Source organism: Mixophyes fleayi, chromosome 4 (assembly GCF_038048845.1).
Source record: "Mixophyes fleayi isolate aMixFle1 chromosome 4, aMixFle1.hap1, whole genome shotgun sequence".
Lineage (NCBI taxonomy): Eukaryota > Metazoa > Chordata > Amphibia > Anura > Limnodynastidae > Mixophyes > Mixophyes fleayi.
The window spans coordinates 41,107,946-41,133,366 of NC_134405.1; the positions used below are offsets into that span (position 1 = coordinate 41,107,946).

Here is a 25,421-nt window from a genome sequence, read left to right on the forward strand (position 1 = left end):
ATAGTAGTATCTGCCCGGTTAAATTAGTGTCACAGTTTATGAATGTGAGACCTCAGGCCTGCTTGTTTTTATGTCACTACGGTATGCCACTGACGAAATATCAATTTGCGACTATTTTGAAACGGACCCTGCAGGCCCTAAATCTGGATGGTTCCATGTACGGGACGCACTCGTTTAGAATTGGGGCGGCCACATCCGCTGCCTTGGCTGGTTCCTCTACCGAGACCATAAAAGCCATAGGCCGTTAGAAATCCACGGCATATAAATCTTATGTCAGGATTGACAGTGTTGACGTTTGATGATGTTACGCTAATCATAATTTTGCCTTCACAGTTTTTCTTTTTCTTTTTTTCTCATGCTTTTCTTTTTTCTCCAACCCACCCCCACTTCCCTCCCCCACCCCATCTTATCCCTCCATTTGGTGGGCTACCCTGGGCTTTTCCGCTCGTCGCTTTGGAGCGGGGGCGCGAAGGGATTTTCACCCGGGTTTCCCTGGGCGTAAGTCCTGATTAGTGGTGTGCAGCTGGGGTTTTTCCGGGTGTTGTTTACCTTCGCCTGGGTGGCCTGCTCCCCGTATGTGTCTCTCTTCCCTAACCCTCCCCCGTGGTCCAGTTTTTCTACCATGCTATCCTTCTGGTGCTTTATGTTAAGTCTGGCCTGTCTTCCAAATAAGGTGGTATGTTTTTAACACTGGTTTTCTGCTTCCAGGTGAGAGTGCTCCAACTAAGATGGTGTGGATTATCGGCCATTCCTTTGTTTCCTGGGCCGCTGGCCATCCCAGGTCTAATGTTATCCCGAATCACGAGGACGTCATAATAAGATGGTTGGGCAGAAGAGGCTTAGGTTGGTCCGATCTAGTTCCATGGTTGGTGAGGCTTATTCAACATCAGGGCCCACCAAATGTCCTAGTAGTGCACGCGGGTGGCAACGATTTGTGAAAAGGAAAGTCACTAGATCTTATTATTGAGATTCGGGAAGACCTAAGGCGAATTCACGAGGCTTGGCCAGATATCCTCATTGGTTTGGTCAGCATTAATTCCCCGGCTGGCATGGAGAACAAATATCCCCTTAAAAAAGATGACTGTTATGGTCAGGAAGGTTAATAGCGCCATTCGGAAGGTAGTACGGTCCCTGGGAGGAATAATTATAGATCACCCTGGCTTGGGGGTGGAGTCACCTCAATTTTTTTAGACGGGACGGCGTTCATCTAATGGAAGAGGGTATGGGTTTCTTTGTAGATAGGATTTGCGGGGGGGGGGGTTCGGTGTGTTTCGTTTAGTTGGTGGCGGGCTGCGGCGTCTGTAGGGCGCAGCGGGGTAGGAAGGCACTGCGTTCAGCGGCTAATTTGTGGGCGCACAGGTAGTTGGTCGTAGATCACTGTCCCCTAGGTGGCACCAGTAACTCCGTTTTGGTCCTTCGGTGAGGAGGGTCCCTGTCCGGCTCGGTGAGGGAGGGCAGAATGAGTTTTAAAGAGGCAGTCACTCTGACGCCAACTCAGCGCTAGTGATGACGGGATGGAATGTTCGATGTTAGAATAGATGGGGAATGTTGTAGCGCATAGAGATACTTGGGCTGAACTACCATTTTTATCAAAGTAATCCTCCCAATCACCGTGAGAGGAAGTTTCTGCCAGGAGTGACTCTTATGTTTAAGGAATTCTGTGATGGGATCAATATCAAGTTTAGCATGATCAATATCAAGTTTAACATAATCGAAAGGACTCTCAGTCACCCAAATGCCAAAATATTTTAACTTAGTAGACCAAAGGAGGGAGTGGCCGGTAGTGACGTCCTGAGGTAGTAATCAGGATAAGGGGAATTCCATGGATTTGCTCCAGTTTATTTTAGGACCAGAGAATTTGCCAAACCGGTCAACTGTCTCAAGGAGGCATACAACAGGCAAGTTTGGGTCTTCTAAGAAAACCAGCATGTCATCTGCATAGAGTGCTTTACTGTCCACAGTCTTTCCCATCCTGAGTCCCCTAACATCAGGGTGTGCACGGATCAGGCAAGCCAGGGGACAAGAGGCAGCCCTGTCGAGTTCCCCTCCCCAGACCAAACTGGGCAGTTGTATAACCATTGGCACAGAACCTGGCAGCTGGCACAGAATATAATAACTGCACCAAGCGAAGAAACCCAGTTCCTATGCCAAAGCTGGTCATGACATGCCACAGGTACTCCCATTCAACGGAGTCAAAGGCCCTGGCCTCATCTAAAGACACAACCACTGCCCTCTCCTCCGCTGTCCGGGTCACCTGAAGATGAGTATACAGCCATCTAACATTGATAAGAGTGGAATTACCAGGCATAAACCCCGTCTGATCTGGGTGGACCATATAATGAATAACCTTGTTAAGTCTAATAGAAAGGATTTTTGCTAAAATCTTAGTATCAGTGGTGATGAAGGAAATGAGGTGAAGTCTGGATAAAGAGCATAGGCAAAGAATTGGCTGTATTTTTTATACACTTCTATGGGAATGCCATCTATGCCCGAGGCTTGTTTGTTGGGGAATGAGGAAATTGCAGCATCTATTTCCTCCACCGTAATAGCAGAATCCAACAATGCAACAGAATCCAGTGACAGCTGGGGCAACTGAATTATGTTCAGATACTCTGCAAGCTGGGAGGGAGTGTAAGAGGCTTGCGTGGCGTACAATTGTTTATAATAATCAAAAAACGCCCCAGCTATTTTTGCACTCGCGTAGTGTTTAGTATTACTGGTATCTAGGATGGCAGGGATTGTCCTAGTGGAAAACTCATTTCTGGATAATTTGCAAAAAAAAAGAGAGTGTTTGGGCATTCTTATCGAATAAATGATTGGACCACTCTGACGTGGCATGAAGACACTTTAATCTATCAGCTATCTAGTGGGAGGCAATGTATAAAGCTTCCAAATCATGACAATTTTGTTGCAACTCCTCCTCTTTTTGTCTATTTAATTTTTTAAGCCCTGCCACCTCATTGATAAAAGGGGCAGCACGGTGGCTCAGTGGTTAGCACTTCTGCCTTACAGCGCTGGGGTCATGAGTTCAATTCTGGAGGAGTTTATTTTTATATATATATATATATATATATATATATATCTCTATTCTTCCAGATGTAGGTGTTGCTGCAGAGGGTTTTGCCATGGTAATTTCTGCAGTCACTAGTATATTGTATTTGCACAACAGGTATTACAGAGTTCCACTGAACAGCAATTATTTTTTAATAGGGGAGGGAGTGGAAGAGCAGGAAAGAGGTCCAGCACTATGGGTAACAGTGCATATAAATTAAATTATTTATCCTACAATATGAAGCACTGCCAAAAGTCTGAGATAATAACAAAAATGATAGGTCTGTGCCAACCACAAGGAGATTCTCTTCTTGTTATACAATTACTTTTTGGATGAGCCAGAACTAGAGATGCTCAGACTCTGTTCCCCGAGAACCGAACACACCCGAACTTAGCAGATCCGAGTCCAGAGCTGAGCCGGCTCGGTACTTTCGCGCTGACCACCCAGTGACAGTTGGAAACTGCTCCGTAATTAAATTGTAAATTCTGTGCTGCAAGATACAGCTGCAGCCTGTGAGCTTCATAGCTTAGGTTAGTTAGGGATGATGATCCTTTGTTGTTGGTCGTTTGATCAGGATATATATCTAATATATAAAAGCCTAGCGGCGTGTGTGTGTGTGTGTTAGTGTGTGTGTGGAAAAAACTATTTTCTCAGAAAGGGCTCATCCAATTGACCTGAAATTTGGTATACTGACATTATTTGACAAAAAATCTATAATAGTGAAGTCAGTTAACTTCCATCATCCCCCCTTCCCCCCGTGGGAGGGGTAGTAAAGGCTAAATTTACGAGTTGAGGGCTCAAACACTGAGCTACTAAATTCTTAGCATTATCTAATATATAAAAGCCTAGCGGCGTGTGTGTGTGTGGCAATGAAGATGACAAGAACCTTTTTAACACCTTAAGTAGCTTGATTTGACTAGAATGCATGAGTATCATGCACAGGTTAACGTGTGTGTGTGTGTATATATATATATATATATATATATATATATATATAATATATATTAGCATAGGGGGAAAGGATCCATAGGCTACTAGATTATGTAGTAGTTTTCTCCCTCAAATTAGGCAACTGTTACAACTTTCAGATTGCCACCCCGGCAGTATCCCGGGTATATGAACCTGGGATATTGCCGGGGGACAGATCCTCTGATCCTGCCAATTACACGGGTAGCCCGTGTTCAGCTGACCCTGCTGTGTTCACATGGAACACGGATCTGCTCGGGTTTCCATGGCAACATCACAAGAGGTACTCTGATTGGCTCCTCTTGTGATGTTTTGTGTTTTGTTTTTTTAAAAACTTTTCAATGGGTGTCTGTGAGACCCGGGATCAGGTGCAGGCTGGGCTGGGGGGCATATTGGGCTACCTTGGGCTGGTTCACTGGATCACCTATTTTTTTTCATTTAAAATAGGCTGTTGATTCGAGTTTTGCCCCCCCCCAGGCTAAAGTTTGCCAGCCTTCCCCTGCCTCCCGCCCCTGAACCTGGGGGGGGGGGGGGGGGGGGTAGCTACAAAATGTTATCAAGTGTGATCAGAGCCTTTTCAAATTTGATGTTCAGGCTTTGGATATTCCAATTTCACAAACTTAAATTTTAGACATTACATATTATACAGTTTATGTGTTGCAGTTATACTAATAATAGTTTACAAAGAACATCTTAGAAAGCATTGAATTGGCCCCAAAGTGTCAATAAATATTACATGCCCTACGAAACTTATTTATAACACCGGCTGTGCTTAATGTGAAATACAAACACTTGTCATTATTACACCCTGAAAGCGAAACTAAACCATTCATAGTTTCACCTCCCTGTACAGAAGAAATAGCTGAAATGCAACAAATCTATGATATAACACAATTACATCTAGTGCAATACTAATTGACATTGGAAAAAAAACAACCCTTTGTTTACTCTATGAATTTATTAGACAGAGATGTTATTCAAAACTATTAACAGACATATTAATTATTTATACAAGCAATACATATGAAATCGTATAACCTAAAAGTCATGGACTTGTTGAATAAAACAATGCTGAAAATAAGGGAATACACCAACAAGTTACAATGTAAAGTCCAAATCTTTATTTCATCCTTTTATATACAAAGTTTACAATCTGTCTTTCCATTTAGCTTCCCATTGTTTAAGCCATGTCTTATATCCAATAAATCACATTATTCGAATCACAATTGTGATACATTCTCTATATGTATAGCTAATACACTTAGGGATAGATTTACTGAAGCTTCTAAGAGGAATGGTTTAGGTGTTGCCCATAGCAACCAATCAGATTCTAGCTATCATTTTTTAGAATGTACTAAATAAATAATAGCTAGAATCTGATTGGTTGCTCTGGGAAACACCTCCACTTTTCCTTTTAGGAAGCTTTAGTAAATCTACCCCTTAGTGGAGAACTGAATCGGTCGCCAGGTGCTGCGATTTTTCTCCGGAACACTTGGAAGTCAGGGGAAGTTGGCGTTAATGTGTTTACAGAAAGTCTCAGTTCATTTTCCCTCGTGTCCTATAGAGATGCGAGAAGAAAATGAGCAGAGATTTGTTACCGTATGGCCGCCAATGTGCACAGCCAGACATTAAGGCATTGTCCAGTGGCACCTCGCCGCCAATTAAACAGACTTGCCTATTCTCCCGGAATTCCCGGGAGGCTCCCGAATTTTGGGAAGTCTTCCCGGACTCCCGGAAGAGTAGGCAAACCTCCCGGATTCGACGAAATTCATGCATTGAATGGTGGGGCCGGGGCTTAATCGCGTCATTAGGCGACCCCCCACCCCCCGTGAATTTCGGCATTTTATGGGAGGGGAGAAGTTTTGAAAGCTGGCATGAATGCAACTAAATAACTCACTACACATCAAGGGCCACATGTGCGGCCATCCAACCTTCAAAAGAGCCATGCATTACCCTTAATCTCCACTTCTGCCTCACCTCTCTGCCATACTTTATTATGGCTCCCATTCCCCTACAAAATCCTCTTCAAACTCCTCACCTCTCGTACAAGGGTCTCTCCTGCTCCCTACATCTCCAGCCTCCTCTCCACACATACTCCCTCCCACCCTTACATCGTTTAATCATTTCTCTACGTACTTCACCCTCTTTCATCCTCCATCTCTCCTACTCTTGCTTCATCCCATCCTTTCTGATTTCTAGATCCCCTTACACTGGCGCACCCCCATATGTCAATCATTTGTCTGCACCTTTCCCATTAGATTGTTAGCTCTTGTGAGCAGGCACCTCTTCCTTCCTGCTCTTCCTCTTTTCATTACCTATGACTCCTGCTCTCCAGTTACACTATGCACCTCCTCCTTGGGCTCTCTGCCCCTCCATTGTCTTTGCACCTATATCAGTGTCTTTGATCTTGTTAGTCCTGGCACAGGTTTCAAAAAATATATATTTTTTAGTGACCACTTCAAAAGATTACTGACAACCATTTTTTACTGACATGCATTATGTTGCAATAATGCAATGTAATAAAAGTCATTTTTGTGACAATTATGAGGACATACAAGGGGGAACCAACCATAACTCAGCCCAAACAAATGAGGTGGCATGCTGTCTGCAATTTAGTTTTCTCAGTTGAGGGAAAATCGCAATTTTTACTGATTATTTTGTTATAGTGATGGACAAAGTGTTACTTATTTTACTGTCAGTAAATTTACTAACAGTTGGCAACAATCTATGTTCCCCTCTTTATTGGTTTATATTGTCCATTGACTGTGCACCTTCAGCTGTACAAGCAGTGTAGTATTGTGACATGAAACTAGGCGCCAGCAGGGGGAGCTGTGACTATGGAGCTACAGCTGATATGTTGTCGCTGCGAGGAGCAAGATGGCAGGTGTACGTTCCACGAGTTGTTAAGAGAGGCAGAATTGACGAGAGCAGCAAGATGGCGCCTCCCCGGACAGCACTGTGGATGTGACTGATGCCGCCGACGCATGCGCAGAGAGGAGACCGGCAGCATGGCGGATAACTCGGTGTCAGAGTGTTTGCTCCAGAGGCTGCAGGATGGGGAGTGTGCCGGCCTGGACAGCCTGGAGCTGGCAGGGGCACTGGCCGTGGATCACCAGCAGGTGGTGGGGGCAGTGAAGAGTCTGCAGTCCCTGGGAGAGGTAAGATCATCTGGGCAGCAGAGGCTGATGCAATAATACAGGCAGGCAGCATAGGGCTGTCCAGGAGTTGTGGAACTAAATGTCCTGGGATGACCATTAAGCCACAGGAAGGCATGGTGTGTTGGGACTTGTAGTTCCCAAATCAGCCATTTGTTTTAATTGTCTGATATCCTCTGAACTATAAGCTCATTTTTGATTGCACCTCAATACATTAATTGCACTCCCTGACTCATACAAATAAACTGCCCTGTTTACATTTCACATATGGAATGAGGCAGGATGGTGCAGAGCCTCAAAGCAGACAATGTCCAACCCTCTGTCAGCCTGCTTGGAACTCCAGGAGTCCCTCAGTTACCCAGACACCGAGATCTCTGTCACTAATGGGGGTCAGATGGGTTTATAGATTATCCCTGACCCCTCCCCTTATCTAGTCCCGACCCCTCCCCTTCTCCAGTCCCGACTCCTCCCCTTCTCCAGTCCCGACTCCTGTAGGCCATGTGTCCTACAACACTATGGGGCTGATCCAACTCAGCCACGTTATTCTAGGAATAACGCGGCGCTAGCAGTATTAATGTTTATACAGTAATTTTAACCCAGATTTCTGCTCACGGCTCCCGCAAAAATCAGCGTTAGAGATTACTGTACTAACGGTAATAATGAGCACTATTACCGTAGTAATTGTTACCGTAGTAACAGTCAGGTTTGTTCATTGCTTTATTTTAAATAAAACACTCTATAGCTATAAAATCACAACAATAAGAGCAATAAATAACAGATATGTTCATCCCACCTTCGCCACACTGCCGCCACCTTCGCCACACTGCCGCCACCTTCGCCACACTGCCGCCACCTTCGCCACACTGCCGCCACCTTCGCCACACTGCCGCCACCTTCGCCACACTGCCGCCACCTTCGCCACACTGCTGCCACCTTCGCCACACTGCTGCCACCTTCGCCACACTGCTGCCACCTTCGCCACACTGCCGCCACCTTCGCCACACCGCCGCCACCTTCGCCACACCGCCGCCACCTTCGCCACACCGCCGCCACCTTCGCCACACCGCCGCCACCTTCCCCACACAGCTTCCACCTTCACCACACTGCTCCCACCTTCGTCACACTGGTGTTTCCTCCCACACTCTAAAAACATACTAGTTGGTTATTTGGCTGCTATCAAATTGACCCTAGTCTCTCTGTCTGTGTGTGTGTGTATATTAGGGAATTTAGACTGTAAGCCCCAATGGAGCAGGGACTGATGTGAGCGAGTTCTCTGTACAGCGCTGCGGAATCGGTGGCGCTATATAAATAATACCACTTTCATATTGCCGGGGCACAGGGCAGTATAGATAAGAAGATTCCCGGGTCGGGCGGGTTCATACTGCACCTGCCCGACCCGGGTTTTAGAAAAAAATAAGTGTAAAAAAAGATTTTAATTAATAAAAAATACATAATAAATGTTTACTTAACTTATTTTCAGCCAGCGGTGTCTCCGATGCGTTGCCGGCTGTCAGTGGGACCTCTGAGTACTAAAATGACGTCATTTCTAGTCCATTAGAAATGACGTCATTTTAGTACCCAGAGGTCCCCCTGACAGCCGGCAACGCAGCGGAGACACCGCTGGCTGAAAATAAGTTAAGTAAACATTTGTTATGTATTTTTTATTAATTAAAATCTTTTTTTTTTACATCCCCATTTTTTTTTTTTTTTACAGTATGAATGGTGAGACCCGGGAATTACACGGGTTGCACCATTCATACTGCAGGCAAGCGGGGTCAAACCCGGGAATTACCCCTGGATTTTGGGGTTGGACTATTCATACTGCACCAAGACCCGGGTTTTTTAGCGTGCCTCTGCAAAAACCCGGGTTTTTGGTGCAGTATAAATGGGGTATAACTGATGATGATCCAGGTATAATCCATCAAATTCCATTACAAATTCCTTAACCACCTATAAATGAGCTTTAAGTGACCCTTGCTGGGGCTTAGCTGCAGAAGTGTATGGACCCAATAATGCCTTTTCTTTAACAATATATAGATGAAGAACAACTATTATTGATGCCTATTTGGCTATTAAATATTGCAATTAAGGCAAGTGAGATACAGGAGCTGTATTTCTGTTATACGCAGCATCTCCACTTTTCCAAACCCGCAGTACAATTCTCTCAAATATCCCTCGTGACCCAAACTGTCCATTTTACCTTTCAAAATGTTACTCTTTTTGCTCAGATCTATATAAATCCAATAGTCACCCTGTGCCTCATTAAACTATTTGTGTGGCTTCATAATAGAAAACCCCAAGGGAAGAAAAAATAAACACACTCACACACACACACATATATATATATATATGTATGTATGTATGTATGTATGTATGTATGTGTGTATGTATGTATGTATGTGTGTGTGTGTTTATTTTTTCTTCCCTTGGGGTTTTCTATTATGAAGCCACACAAATAGTTTAATGAGGCACAGGGTGACTATTGGATTTATATAGATCTGAGCAAAAAGAGTGACATTTTGAAAGGTAAAATGGACAGTTTGGGTCACGAGGGATATTTGGGAGAATTGTATTGAGCTAGATCCTCCCCCATCTTTTGCATGTGTACTACTAGTCAGTTAAGCTGGGTACACACTACAGAAATTTCAACCAACTTTTTATGCCGAGCGATTTTACATACGATCGATGGTCCGATCGCTCGGTCCATGGATTGCATACACACTAGCCTTGTTTAGGACGATAAAGGGAAGAGCGGACGTCCCGTTAGCGACTTTTTACAGCCATGTTGTCGTGAGCAATGACTGTAATTTCGTACTCACTGTTGTGGATTGGTCGAAAGTTTATACACACTACACAACGGAAACGAGATTGGAACGAAAATATTAAACGGTACGACCAACCAAATGAGGCGACAATCGTCCACTTGGGCAGACTTTCGACCATCATGTCACTGCACACACTGACCCGACTTTTGAACGAGCGGTCGTATGTCGGCTGATTGAGCCGATTATTGGATGAAAACCGTGTAGTGTGTACCCAGCTTTACGTAGACCGATAATATCTAGTACTGTGATGTGGTCTTTGTCTTTGCAGATCATCCAGGCAGAGCAGCGCTCCAGCAAGAGATGGGAGCTTAGCCTGGAAGGCCAGGAGATCGCTCAGCAGGGGAGCCAGGAGGCCAGAGTGTTCTACAGCTTGCCGCAGGGGGGGCTGGCTCAGAGCGAGCTCATGGTGAGTCCTTCTTCTCTATTATGTCACTGGGGCAAATCCTTTTATAGTGATTTAAACTTGACTACAAGACAAACTGGGCATGAGACAAGGTGATGGGAGAAAGAGGAGTACGTGTTGCCCTCTGTAACTTCCCAAAGCATGATGGAAAAGTGGTTTCCAATCCCAAGTCACTTAGGGGTAGAATAAGATGACATCTTTTATTAAAAAATTTTTTTTTTTTTTTTAACATTTTGGTAGGAATAATCTTTAAGTGACAAAACCGTAGCAGAAATTATAAAATTTATTTAAGATACTTTTTTTGTGAATTTCACAATTTAGGTCACAAAACCACAAGAACTAAATGTATGAAGTGAATTTAATGTATAGCTGAGAAGTTATTTTTCTTTGTGTGCATTACTCCTAAGCATACATGAATTGTTTACTATTGCAAAGCAATCTGGGCTGAAATAGGGAAGTAAATACAATCTGGCTCGCAGCTACCAGGGATTAGCCATAGGAAGGGTAGAACACCCTTCTCTGTAAACACGGATTCCTGCTTCGGCCAGAAATTGTTGGCGGAATTTTGAAGAGGAAGAGGTGGAGGTCTGTGATTGGTTGTGAGACGTTGGCCTGGTTTTCACAATCTTGGAAGCATGATATACACAGCACATAGTACGTGTTATTGGCTGTGTTGTGATTTATATATACACTTATCCTTACACTGTGTTTGTTATTGTATCCCCACAGAAACTGCCCGTAGCAAAGATTGGTTTCAGTAAAGCCATGTCTAATCGCTGGATCCGGCTGGATAAATCGGCAGAAGGGGGGCCACGGATTTTCCGAGCAGTAAGTGGTAACGCCATAAGGGGTCTCTCTCCTGGTCATCTCTATGCTTGTTACCCAGTGTTCCTCTCTCTCGGTCATCACTCACTGATCTGTCTGTATTCTACAATAAAGCCGTTTCACTGCAGTGAGATCACTAAAGATTCTGTGCTATGTAAACCATCATTTTTCTCCTTCATCCCTGACAACTTTGTCTTCCTTTTGTTATATGGTTATATTCCATAATGGTTATATTCCATATAACCACCTACTACCCCTATTCTTTCCTCCTGGTTTAGTTTTCTTTCTCGGTCTTGCTTATACTTGCACTGAATGACCCTGGAATAAAGTCAAAGTGAATGTAAGGTGCTCAAAGTAAAAGTGTTTAGCCCTTCCACCTTCATTTGGCTGAGTGACCGCGTGATGTTATGATGTCACTGAAATTCAATGTGTGGGGTGGAGCCTAATAAGAGTTTAGGGGAGATCCAGATCTTCGTTCCTCTGCCACTAAACCTATTAGATCCAGTTTTATGTGGGTCTAATAGCTGCTTACATATAAGCTGCTATTAGGGCTCATTGATTCTAATGAGTTAATTATTGAAATGCTAAGAAGTTACGGGGAAAATTACTTGCAGAAGAATGTTTTTCTCTAATCCCCTTCACATCCTATCTAGACCTTGTCGTGCTTTGTGTGTGACACTTATGCACTTTGTGTAAGTGTCACACATGCTTATGAGAATGTCTGAAAGTCATAGAGATTAAGGGATACCCCAACCCCCCCAATCGCACAAGCCTTCCAATATGTGGTCATAGACCTGGCTCCCCCACTCTTCTCACAAACGAACACTTAGGGGTATATTTACTAAACTACGGGTTTGAAAAAGTGGAGATGTTGCCTATAGCAACCAATCAGATTCTAGCTTTCATTTAGTGCATCCTACAAAATGACAACTAGAATCTGATTGGTTGCTATAGCTAACATCTCCACTTTTTCAAACCCGCAGTTTAGTAAATCTTGCCCCTTGTGTGTTATTACGTTATACCCATGTGCAGTGATAGTATACCATAAGAGAGAAAATGTAAAACTAAAATATACATCCTTAGATCTTGGGTCCTACAACAGAGAAGAACATTGTCTAATGTCCACATACTGACTCTCTTTATACACAAGAGAACTTGTCGATTGGATGTTGGTGAAAATATCTTTGGATGTTTTAATTTTGTGAAACTAATTAGGGCAATATGCATGGAAATTTATTAAGTTTATTATTTATTTAAGTTTTTGCATATTTAGCTTCTTATCCCCTATATTATGCACACACATACAAAACTACTAAAAGAAAGTCCTGTGCCCTGAATAGAGTAAAATAAAAGTTTTGTGTGTGGGCTAGAGAACACAAAAGTGTTGCCCAGCTGAATGCCAAATTCAGTTTACTCCTGAGGGGTGAAACCCTGCTTCAAGGGGTTAATGAAAGGCTCCAGCATATTTTAGGGATTAAGCCAGTGGTTCCCAAACTGTGTGCCGTGGCTCCCTGGGCTGCCTCCGCGATCTCACAGGGGTGCCTCGGCCAGGGCCAGTGGTAAGCAAGGGGGACTACTTGGTAATTATTTTGGCTTAGGGGTGCCTTGAAAAAATTATGGATACTCTAAGGGTGCCTTGAACTGAAAAAGTTTGGGATCCACTAGATTAAGCACTGTTCCTACAAGTGGCCCGTCCGTACGGATGCCCTGTCTGGGTGTCTTGCGGGTAATGATTAGCTCACCGTGCAGAAACTGATCACCAGTAATAATCCACATGGATATGGCAATCTGCAGGGTCAGGTGCCTGATAGAAGCTTGGTGCCGTGTTCTCACAATGCTGATTGGGCGGCTGCCATGTCCGCTAAGCGTTATCGGAGAAAGGACTGTTATGGGCACAAGAAGAGGTGGGTTACTCGGAAGCTGAGGGTCTGTTGGGATGATGGCTATTCCTTCCTCTTACCTCACCCAATCCATTACTAAGTGTCTGCTGATTCGGTGGCTTGTAGCAAACATGGTGAAAGGAGGCTTCTCACATAAACAACATGGCAGGAATTCCGTCACTTACGTGTTGGAGTGTGTATTCCTATGTCTCTTACCCTGCTCCTGTTCAGGTAGACTCCGTGGAAGACACCGTTAAGGAAAAACTACAGCTGGTCCTGCAGGGAAAGAGTGATGCTGTGAACGAGAAGGACAAAAATGAGCTAAAGAAGCGGAAACTTCTCAGTGAAGTGTAAGTTCTGCAGCCGAGGAATCTGCCTCTACAGGGACTCTAACCATATTTATTATTTTTCATTTGTCTAAGGAAAATATAAAGGGAAGGGGGGAATGTCTTTATTCATAGACCTTTACCCACTTTCTAGAATGGCACTTGCAAGATTAGAATTCAGTAAAGTTGCCATTGTTACCTTTCTCTTTCCCGTAAGCCTCTTATAATATACCATATATAGTAATACATTTACAATATCCTGTGAATTAGTGGCTATAAAAAGTATTCACACCCTTTTTGGCATTTTTCACATTTTATTCTTATGTCATGGGTTCAAAATGAATTTATTCTGGAATATTTTATACTAATCAACACAAGTTCCTTCGGCAATGATTTTCTTTTTTGCCGCTCTGTTGTGTCTAACAAGTCCTGTCTCGCACGCACGCTCCTGTTCTAGACAAATTCACAGCCATATCCTCTCCGTTTCTTTATGTCAGGCTTGAAATGCTACGAGGGGATATTCATACTTTGAAATCTTGTTCTGCTCATCCTCTGATTGGTCCTTTAAGTAACTATTTATCTGATTTGCTTTAATATTCTTTGAGCATCATGATGAAGCTTTTGTTTGGAAATTCACTAACAAGACAGGTGTACCTATTTTGAAAGCAATTTTATTGTACCCATGTGGACTTCAGTTAATTGTTACCCCTGTAGGCTACTGATTACTCCAGGGTTTGTTTAGGTTAATCCTACAAAAGGGAGATATTACTAATGTAATTATCTGGGTTTTTTTAAATAAGAGAAAACTTTTGGATTGTTGGTTTTGGGGTTTGTTTTGTTTTGGGGTTTTTTACATTAATTTGGGGACAATTTTGGGGTAGGAATTACTAATCCGTTTTTATTACATGATGTAAGAAACTAAAGTGTGAATACTTTTTAAAGCAAATGTGTATATATAGCTATTCGTAAGGGGGCCTAAGTTTTTTTTTTTTTGTAGATTATGAATATTATATAACCGTACCAGACATCAGGAACAGTTCAAAAATCCACACCTGTATTGAAATGTTTGACTTTATCTTTTGTCTCTTGTCTCGTCTTCTACCTCCATATTTCTGCATTCTCTAGTTCTTACACCAGAGGGCAGTGTGACTCTGCTCCACACGCTTTGTATTACAGCACTAGCCTGTATAAATCCATCCGTGTTAGAACCACCTCTCTTGGTATGCCTGTGGCTGGCAGGGAATGCTGAGACTTGTAGTTCCCTAACAGTTGGAGAGCCATACCTACCTACTCTCCTTGCTGTAGCATTAGTCAGACCATCTCACCAGGGTATGTAGACTTGTGCGTCAATGTGGAGATTATATTGTTGTCTGTTTTCCAGGACGGTTAAAACGTACTGGGTTACAAAGGGAAGTGACTTCAGCACCAGTATAACCAAACAGGAGACCGACCTTACGCCAGAAATGCTTGCCAGGTAATTCGCCCGTATCTGTCTGCTTTATGTAAGAGAATCTTTTTTTTTTTTTTTTGTCTTAATTATAAAGCTTTATTTTTCTTCTGTTTCACCTGTGACTATTGTCTGCCTTTCGTTCCCCTCTTGTTCCCAGCGGCTCCTGGAGAGACAAGAAATTCAAAGCCTACAATTTCAATGCGCTGGGCGTAATGCCCGAGTGTGGGCACCTGCACCCGCTGCTGAAAGTCCGCACGCAGTTCCGACAGATTTTCCTGGAAATGGGGTGAGCAAGACATGGCCGTGTCGAGCGGTCACCCGTGTCTCTCCTCTTCCTCCCCTCTGTGAGCTGCCTCAGTGGTATATCACATAGGGAGGAACAATTGGTTATTTGATCACATGTACATTTGTGTCACTTCCATCTCATGAGGCTGAAAATCATCTTTCTCATGTGCTAAATGGGAGCACTTGGGATACTGGGTATACACCCTGACTCTGGGGCAAACTTTCTCTGAAACTGACAGAAGGGGCTCAGACCTACCCCAGTTACACTGTGGGGTGTGCACAATTCTGGGAGGTTCCCTTCATGCCAGGGAATTCCCAGTGAGTGAAGCTTCGGAAGAACCCCTTCCAGCCCCTTCCCCTTCTCTCCTGATAGAGCTCCTACCTATGGATGTGTTTGGTTCAGTGGCATTAGCAGAAGACCGCTTTGGGTGTAAGATGCCGCAGCCAGGAACAGGAAGTTTGTTTTGGAGGCCACAAGGCGATCTGACGTCACATGAGAAAATTGTTTAATTTTTATTTATTTTTTGTATTCGCCATAAATTACCTTTCTCTTGTAATTTATTTGGTACAGAGTATTTTCCCACCTGCCTGTGTATATTGTTGTCAGTTGGAGGCTTCTATGGTCAGGAGGTTGACCCCTAATTTTTTCGTCGTCGTTCTATCTGTGTTTTTCTTCCTAAGTTTTCTTTGGACCTGCCTGGGGATATGGCCTGCATGAGTTAAGCATCCCAGTGGTCAGGGATTATACCCAGAGTCCTGTGTCCCCCAATAAACTACATGAGAAGGAGTTATAATGGGAAGTCTAAAAATCCTATTTTATCATTATGCACATTCTCCGTGAATAGAGGCTACATCATCTCACTTGTTCAGATTCACAGAGATGCCGACTAATAACTTCATTGAGAGCTCATTCTGGAACTTTGATGCATTGTTCCAACCTCAGCAGCATCCGGCCAGAGACCAGCACGACACCTTCTTCCTGCAGGGTGAGTATCCATGTGCTGTACACCTCCTGCGGTGCTTTCCATATATAGACGTTTGTTAGTATCTGTGACTGTTACTGTTCACTTGTTTCAGATCCGGCGCTGGCATCAGAATTTCCAATGGATTATCTAGAGCGTGTGAAGAAAGTTCATTCTGAAGGAGGATATGGCTCACAAGGGTGAGAGATCTGTCTGCGTCACCCTGTGGTGGGAGGGACAGACTCCATGTCACATAGCTCCCTCCTGTCTGTGTCACCCTGTGGTGGGAGGGACAGACTCCATGTAACATAGCTCCCTCCTGTCTGTCACCCTGTGGTGGGAGGGACAGACTCTATGTCACTTAGCTCCCTTCTATCTGTGTCACCCTGTGGTGGGAGGGACAGACTCCACGTCACATAGCTCCCTCCTGTCTGTGTCACCCTGTGGTGGGAGGGACAGACTCCATGTCACATAGCTCCCTCCTGTCTGTGTCACCCTGTGGTCAGAGGGACAGACTCCATGTCACATAGCTCCCTCCTGTCTGTGTCACCCTGTGGTGGGAGGAGCAGACTCCATGTCACATAGCTCACTCCTGTCTGTCTCACCCTGTGGTGGGAGGGACAGACTACACGTCACATAGCTCCCTCCTGTCTGTGTTACCCTGTGGTGGGAGGGACAGACTCCATGTCACATAGCTCCCTCCTGTCTGTGTTACCCTGTGGTGGGAGGGACAGACTCCATGTCACATATCTCCCTCCTGTCTGTGTCACCCTGTGGTGGGAGGGACAGACTCCATGTCACATAGCTCCCTCCTGTCAGTGTCACCCTGTGGTCAGAGGGACAGACTCCATGTCACATAGCTCCCTCCTGTCAGTGTCACCCTGTGGTGGGAGGAGCAGACTCCATGTCACATAGCTCCCTCCTGTCTCTCTCACCCTGTGGTGGGAGGGACAGACTACACGTCACATAGCTCCCTCCTGTCTGTGTTACCCTGTGGTGGGAGGGACAGACTCCATGTCACATTGCTCCCTCCTGTCTGTGTCACCCTGTGGTGGGAGGGACAGACTCCATGTCACATAGCTCCCTCATGTCTGTGTCACCCTGTGGTGGGAGGGACAGACTCCATGTCACATAGCTCCCTCCTGTCTGTGTCACCCTGTGGTGGGAGGGACAGACTCCATGTCACATTGCTCCCTCCTGTCTGTGTCACCCTGTGGTGGGAGGGACAGACTCCATGTCACATAGCTCCCTCCTGTCTGTGTCACCCTGTGGTGGGAGGGACAGAATCCATGTCACATAGCTCCCTCCTGTCTGTGTCACCCTGTGGTGGAAGGGACAGACTCCATGTAACATAGCTCCCTCCTGTCTGTCACCCTGTGGTGGGAGGGGCAGACTCCATGTCACATAGCTCCCTCCTATCTGTGTCACCCTGTGGTGGGAGGGACAGACTCCATGTAACATAGCTCCCTCTTGTCTGTGTCACCCTGTGGTGGGAGAGACAGACTCCATGTCACATAGCTACCTCCTATCTGTGTCACCCTGTGGTGGGAGGGACAGACTCCATGTCACATAGCTCCCTCCTGTCAGTGTCACCCTGTGGTGGGAGGAGCAGACTCCATTTTACATATCTCCCTCATGTCTGTGTCACCCTGTGGTGGGAGGGACAGGCTCCATGTTACATATCCCCCTCCTGTCTGTGTTATCCTGTGGTGGGAGGGACAGACTCCATGTCACATAGCTCCCTCCTGTCTGTATCACCCTTTGGTGGGAGGGACAGACTCCATGTCACATATCTCCCTCCTGTCTGTGTCACCCTGTGGTGGGAGGGACAGACTCCATGTCACATAGCTCCCTCCTGTCTGTGTCACCCTGTGGTAGAAGGGACAGACTCCATGTCACGTAGCTCCCTTCTGTCTGTGTCACCATGTGGTGGGAGGGACAGACCCCATGTCACATAGTTCCCTCCTGTCTGTGTCACCCTGTGGTGGGAGGGACAGACTCCATGTCACATAGTTCCCTCCTGTCTGTGTCACCCTGTGGTGGGAGGGACAGACTCCATGTCACATATCTCCCTCCTGTCTGTGTCACCCTGTGGTGGGAGGGACAGACTCCATGTCACGTAGCTCCCTCTTGTCTGTGTCACCCTGTGGTGGAAGGGACAGACTCCATGTCACGTAGCTCCCTTCTGTCTGTGTCACCATGTGGTGGGAGGGACAGACTCCATGTCACATAGCTCCCTCCTGTCTGTGTCACCCTGTGGTGGGAGGGACAGACTCCATGTCACATATCTCCCTCCTGTCTGTGTCACCCTGTGGTGGGAGGGACAGAATCCATGTCACATTGCTCCCTCATGTCTGTGTCACCCTGTGGTGGGAGGGACAGACTCCATGTCACATAGCTCCCTCCTGTCTGTGTCACCCTGTGGTGGAAGGGACAGACTCCATGTCACGTAGCTCCCTTCTGTCTGTGTCACCCTGTGGTGGGAGGGACAGACTCCATGTCACGTAGCTCCCTCCTGTCTGTGTCACCCTGTGGTGGGAGGGACAGATTCCATGTCACATTGCTCCCTCCTGTCTGTGTCACCCTGTGGTGGGAGGGACAGACTCCATGTCACATAGCTCCCTTCTGTCTGTGTCACCCTGTGGTGGGAGGGACAGACTCCATGTCACATAGTTCCCACCTGTCTGTGTCACCCTGTGGTGGGAGGGACAGACTCCATGTCACATAGCTCCCTCCTGTCTGTGTCACCCTGTGGTGGGAGGGACAGACTCCACATCACATAGCTCTCTCCTGTCTGTGTCACCCTGTGGTGGGAGGGACAGACTCCATGTCACATAGCTCCCTCCTGTCTGTGTCACCCTGTTTCTCAAACGCCTATATTAGTCTCCCTATATTACCTGATTGTTTATCTATTAATCCCCTATAGATATAAGTATGACTGGAGTATCAATGAGGCCAAGAAGAACATCCTGAGGACACACACCACGGCGGTCAGTGCTCGGATGCTGTACAAACTCGCTCAGCAGGTAATCGCTGGAGCTTCTCTGTGATGATCACTGTTATATCTCTACAACCTGCAGCCAGATGTAATATTTATCTTGCTCCCTGTGCATTATGGTGACTACATGGAGCAGTAGATTCTCCTTTACAATTGTTGAGGTGAAGCTTGTCGCACACAAGAGCTGCTGATAAGGACATATTGGCTGTAGTCTGTAGCCAGTTTTCACTCCGGTGTAGTCATGTTTAATAAAGAATATCATAGTCCATGCTTTGAATATCTAGTTTTAATGGCACATATTCTGACTAGACAAAAACATTATTATCTATGATAGTAATGTTGTTACCGTGCAGTATGGCTGATTTGATGTCTCCACAAGCAGTGATGCGGTGTAACCAATCAGATTGCTGCTTTTAGTGTAACCATACTAATGAAAGCTGATATCTGATTGGTTGCTGTTCGAGCATTTGTGTCCCGTAGCCTGTGCCTATGTCACAGTTATAGTGAAGTGATGGCCATTTATCTTGTCGGGGTGTCCAAACTTGGGCAGTTCCAGGTTTACTGTGAGTATAACACAGGTTTTTAGAGAATATTTAATCATTCACATCACATACCCCGAGTTTTACAGTGTAAATTCCCTAACACACACACACACACACGCATGCTAATGAACAAACATAATCACTAACCTACCTGTTCGTTTTGGGACATCTATAATACATTAATACAATGAAACTGACTTTACTGCAAGTAATGCACTAAGATACCCTCAATCAGTCTACTATCCTCATCACCATATATTTATATAGCGCCACCAATTCCGCAGCGTTGTACAGAGAATATATTTCATTGACATCAGTCCTTGCCCCAGTGGAGCACCCAGAGGTAATCCACGCAAACACAGGGAGAACATACGAGCTCCCCACCGATAAGGCCTTGGTCGGGAATCGAACTCTTGATCCTAGTGCTGGAGTGCTAATCAGTAAGCCACCGTGCTGCCCTATAACATACAATGCACTTAGACACCTCATTACACGCCCTCACACACGCCTATGGCCCTGCTTAATAGGGTACACCTCCGTTCAACAAATTTTCTAGTATTTCCTAGTGGAATAAACATATGTGGACACTATAGAAGAAACCTTGGAGGGTAACTGTAAGCTTTTGGGGCATAGAGTTGATGTATATCCCTGATCCCGTTCTGCAGGAGGAGTTCACAGCGGTGAAGTATTTCTCCATTGACCGGGTGTTCCGGAATGAGACTCTGGATGCCACTCATCTGGCAGAGTTTCACCAGATAGAGGGAGTGGTGGCAGACTATGGTCTCACGCTGGGAGACCTCATGGGCGTCCTGAAGGAATTCTTCAACAAACTGGGTATGTGGTATAGAAGCATTACAGGACAGTAGTCCTCCTCTCCTATCCACCAGGGTTTGCCATCGGGGGGACACCACATATTCTTGGTGACATAACTGGATGGCAAAATAAGAGATTGTAGTCTAGTCACATTGTCCTTTGCTGCATTCACCGGATGTTGATCACGGTTTAAGTGGGCCTCAGATTGAGGATTTGCTGATAACCATGCGGAATGATTTGACATAGACATACGGGAGTGACAGGATAGATCATCATCATAAGCATTTATTTATATAGCGCCACTAATTCCGCAGCGCAGTACAGAGAACTCACATCAGTCCCTGCCCCATTGGGACTGATGTCTAAATTCCCTAACATACACACACACACACACACACCCAGACAAACACACAGACTAGGGTCAATTTGTTAGCAGCCAATTAACCTACTAGTATGTTTTTGGAGTGTGGGAGGAAACCCACGCAAACACGGGGAGAACATACAAACGCCACACAGATAAGGCCATGGTCGGGAATTCAACTCATGACCCCAATGCTGTGAGGCAGAAGTGCTAATTACTAAGCCACCGTGCTGCTAGGATCAGAGAGGGTTCCGTGTTTAGCTAGTAACCACATTGCAGTAATTATAGAATAATAATTCCTTATAACGAGAACAATTTAGAGGTCTACTTAGACCACGATCCTCTGGCCGGGGAATGCAGCACACAAAGGGTAGATGTACAGCTGACCCCGAGTCCATAAACGTTCAGAAGACATAAAGATCACATTGGCAGTCCCATTGAACATAAATTTGAAGCCTAATCTCGTTTTTCTTTTAGGAATCGCTAAACTGCGTTTCAAGCCTGCCTATAATCCGTACACCGAGCCGAGCATGGAGGTCTTCAGTTACCACGAAGGTGAGGAGTCATAGAAGTGTCTGTATAGATACAGAAATGCACAGTGTGTTAACAACTCACATAGGGTTTGCAGACTTGCAGGATATGCAAGTACATGACATTGCAAGAAGGAACGCAGATATTGCACAGAAATTTAGGATGGGAGAATCCTGTCCTGCAGAACTCACGCGTTTCGGTGTAGGTTACATAAAGCACATCTGTGTCCCATCCTGTTGCTGAAATAACACATGGTGATGGTGTTTGTACATGATGTATTGAGGCAGTACCCTCTCTCCACCCGATGCTAATTGAAGGATTGGAGACAGTTGCGTAATACAAAGCAGCTTACAGTAAATGACAGTCAGAAAGCCAGGATTCCTCTTGAATAAACACATTATGTGCTTCCAGTAGTAAATACGAAGATTGATTTTGTGACGAGAATCTCCCTCGCGTACAGCACAATAGTGATAGATGTTATTGAAAGGTCTTAATGGGGGTAAGATGTAACCTGACTGTTCCTGTCCACAGGTTTGAAGAAATGGGTGGAAGTTGGGAATTCAGGGGTCTTCCGGCCAGAAATGCTGCTACCCATGGGTCTTCCTGAGGGTGTATCTGTCATCGCGTGGGGTCTGTCGCTGGAGAGGTGAGCTGCACACAGCTGATAAAGTGTTTTACTGATGTGGAATCATTTCCACCTTCTAAAATATTGCAAGTGCGAGCGGTCCCCGGAGCCAGTGATATGTGTTACATTGTGACAGATGACATCATTCCAGTTCATGTGATATTGTACCAGCGGGCTGACTGGTGAAGGGGAAAAAAGGGGGGGAGCACGGACTGACTGGTGAAGGGGGTGGGGGGAGCGGGCTGACTGGTGAAGGGGAAAAAAGGGGGGGAGCACGGACTGACTGGTGAAGGGGGTGGGGGGAGCGGGCTGACTGGTAAAGGGGAAAAAAGGGAGGAGCACGGACTGACTGGTGAAGGGGGTGGGGGGAGCGGGCTGACTGGTGAAGGGGGTGGGGGGAGCGGGCTGACTGGTGAAGGGAAAAGGGGGAGGGTAGCGATCTGAATCATGAAGAGAAATGGGGGGGGCAGGCTGACTGGTGAAGGGAAAAGGGGGAGGGTAGCGATCTGAATCATGAAGAGAAATGGGGGGGGCAGGCTGACTGGAGAAGGGGGAGGGTAGCAGGCTGAATCATGAAGGGAAACGGGGAGGCGCGCGGGCTGAATCATGAAGGGAAAATGGGGGGGGGGGCAGCTAACTCGTGATGGAAAAAAGGGATATTACTATAAATATACACTTTTTTTTTTTGTTTTTTTGTTTTTTTAAATCATTTAGGCATATTGATCAAATTTTTTTTTTAGCAAGGAATCACCTTTAAATATTACTTGACTATATTACCTGATAGGTTAAATGCTAGTTCAGTCCACGGATTGTTTTTTTTCCCACTGCCCTTAGGTGACTGGTACATATTACCTTGGCCAACCACATCCTGCCGCCACGTGGCGTGTATAAAGATTTTATTTGGTTTTCACTTATGCTTTCAAAGCTTGTGATGTCCCACAAAGGGAAACATTTATTTATTTTCTACAGACCTTTCTACTATATTGTCATCACTTGTTTAGTAGAACAATATAATTCACATTAGATTGTCATTGACATGTAATGCATTTACTGGCTGTGAGCACTGGCAGCAGCAGACAGATGGGCTGGATTACTGTGTATCATTAGTCACACCCTGGACAGCCCGGCTAGTGATTAGCTGTCCCAGTGCTAAGCTCCGTACAGTCATCCCTGTCGAGTGACTGTGTCCTCTCTACCACCATATGCTTCAGTTCTGGAATCGTAAACATGTAACTGAATGAACGCTCCATTTATTATTTGCACACATTATAGTGCACGTATGAAAGGAAGATAATTAGTGGGGAAATTAAGAATTGTATTAATGCACTGCAGCACTTACCATTACTCTGTTGCAAGTATGATTGATTTCCCCCCCCCCCCCCCCCCCCCCCCCTATAAGAAGCCTTTGGCTGTTGACTCCCTGCTCTTTATAGAATGTGCAGACTGGTAACTATTGTCAAATTATATATTGTTCATGCTTATTATGTGTTGCATAGTGGTTGAAGGTCCTGTTGCCTTCAGGATATTGGACACAAAGAACAGGATGACAACTCTTCTGCAGGACAATGTCTTTCAGGCATGACGCTAGCTAACTAGTGTTGGCTTATTGTCCTTAGTAGGTGGTCCTACGCCCGTCCTCTGGCCCACTAACCATTTTTATTTCCTGCACCCATCTTTACTGTGCACTTCCCTTATACCATCCTTTTGGCAGGAAGAGGGATAGATCTCTTGTATGGGTTCCGTCGGTGTTTGGCTCAGGTAGTCTCTCTCTGCTGCACTGCAGCATAACCCTGAGAACTGTCCTTAGTTCTTAAGAGTAGTAGAATAGTCCATTTGATCCCCGTAGCACCTTTGGTAGACGCCAGCTTTGGGCATAACTTGCTGCAGGTCACGTTGTCTTAGTGGCTTCTGTGTTTCTTGTGCTTCTCAACCTTGTGCACCGTTTGTGTTCCCCAATGTTGCACATGAGAAGAAGAAGAACAGGGCTTTCCAACCTGTTGTGGTCAATTAGGATGCCCTACTCTGCTTGTTTTCTTGTTCTTCATCTTTTCCTTATAAATCTGCTTTGGGGCGACCTGGTTGGCGATTGTCCTTCAGTAGGATCCATATTGTCCTTAATGACCAACCTCCTGGAGGCAGCAGGGCCTATGACCAATGTTTCTGTGTTCCACAATTACCTGCATAATACAGTACAAGAATCTTATTTCCTGTTTTTTATATGGAGATTTGTGGCAATGTCACGTACGGAATGAATAAAAGAAATAACCTGACAATGACTTTGGTTTTATTTTCCAGGCCGACCATGATAAAGTACGGAATCAATAACATCCGAGAGCTAGTTGGGCACAAAGTCAACCTACAGATGGTGTATGATAGTCCTATATGCCGTCTGGACTCCTAGTGACCAGCAGGGCGGCGGAGAGACCGCTCACTGTTTGCTTACAGCAGAGAAACATTAGCATCGTTATGGTTCAGCTTGTATGGGCGCAATGAACATTTCTAACTACTCAGTTCCTAGGACTTTTATTAAAATGCTCTGTACTTCTCTCTAAACACTTTGGCCATGCACTGTACCTATAATTCCAGCGATACAGTTGTACGGTACTCGTGGAGCCTCTGATTGGGCACCCTGGATTATAAGACCATCCTTTCCACGACATGTGTCTAAATTCTTTTTATAAATCTAAATTGTAAGACCCTACTCCTGAAAATAACTTTTTCATATATGACTTGTAATACCAGAGTTTGGAACATAGAATATTTATTTATACAGATACTGTTCGCATCCAGTATTGGGCTGAAATGTTGTTGTGGTCCCGCTTGCACCCACTTTACCAAAGGGAATCCTGCAGACATCAATAAACCTCCATCACTGTGCAGATTATAATGTCGTTCTAATGGAAATAAATGTACAGTTTGCAGTACGTGGTTTGGACATGGTGTTTTTAGTCCTGGCAGAGGGACGAGTGACCAGGTAGAAAAATAGGCAACACAATTTCTTTATTTTTAATGTCTGACAAATTAAAGGTAGCTATAATGAACACAACTATGTGACTTATATAGAACATACCCGTATGCTCTATAATTGGGAAAACGGGTAATAATTATAATTTATGTGCAAGTTTCCTTACTTAACACAGCTTAAGATAAGTGGAATTATAGGTGTTTATATTGATACGCACAGGACAAAGCATTGTTCCCTATTGGTGGTTTTAGTCCATAAATACCCACTGCCCGTGTTGCTATTTCTGGGGAGTATTTAGCTGGCAGCAGTAGCATAAGTCATATATGTGTATAGTTTCCTGCAAATATTAACTTAATAGGCGTTTCCAACTTTTAGTTCTTTTTTGCTGCCCTTGGATACAACCCTGATCTGCTCTGTGGGCACTGTGGTATCCAGTCTACGCAGCGCATCTGGTCTG

At 45.1% G+C, this 25,421-nt stretch overlaps 1 protein-coding gene across 1 annotated transcript; it reads left to right on the top strand.

Moving 5' to 3' along the window:
* The first annotated feature begins 6,770 nt into the window (after positions 1 to 6,770).
* On the top strand, positions 6,771 to 24,923 carry FARSA (phenylalanyl-tRNA synthetase subunit alpha). The gene is made up of 13 exons (XM_075206732.1): positions 6,771 to 7,176; positions 10,267 to 10,404; positions 11,131 to 11,229; positions 13,338 to 13,456; positions 14,814 to 14,906; positions 15,040 to 15,168; positions 16,038 to 16,153; positions 16,245 to 16,329; positions 19,056 to 19,155; positions 20,335 to 20,503; positions 21,321 to 21,398; positions 21,906 to 22,020; positions 24,295 to 24,923. Exons 1-13 carry the CDS (start codon positions 7,003 to 7,005, stop codon positions 24,398 to 24,400), a joined length of 1,521 nt encoding a protein of 506 aa, XP_075062833.1. The 5' UTR covers positions 6,771 to 7,002; the 3' UTR covers positions 24,401 to 24,923.
* Positions 24,924 to 25,421: the final 498 nt, after the last annotated feature.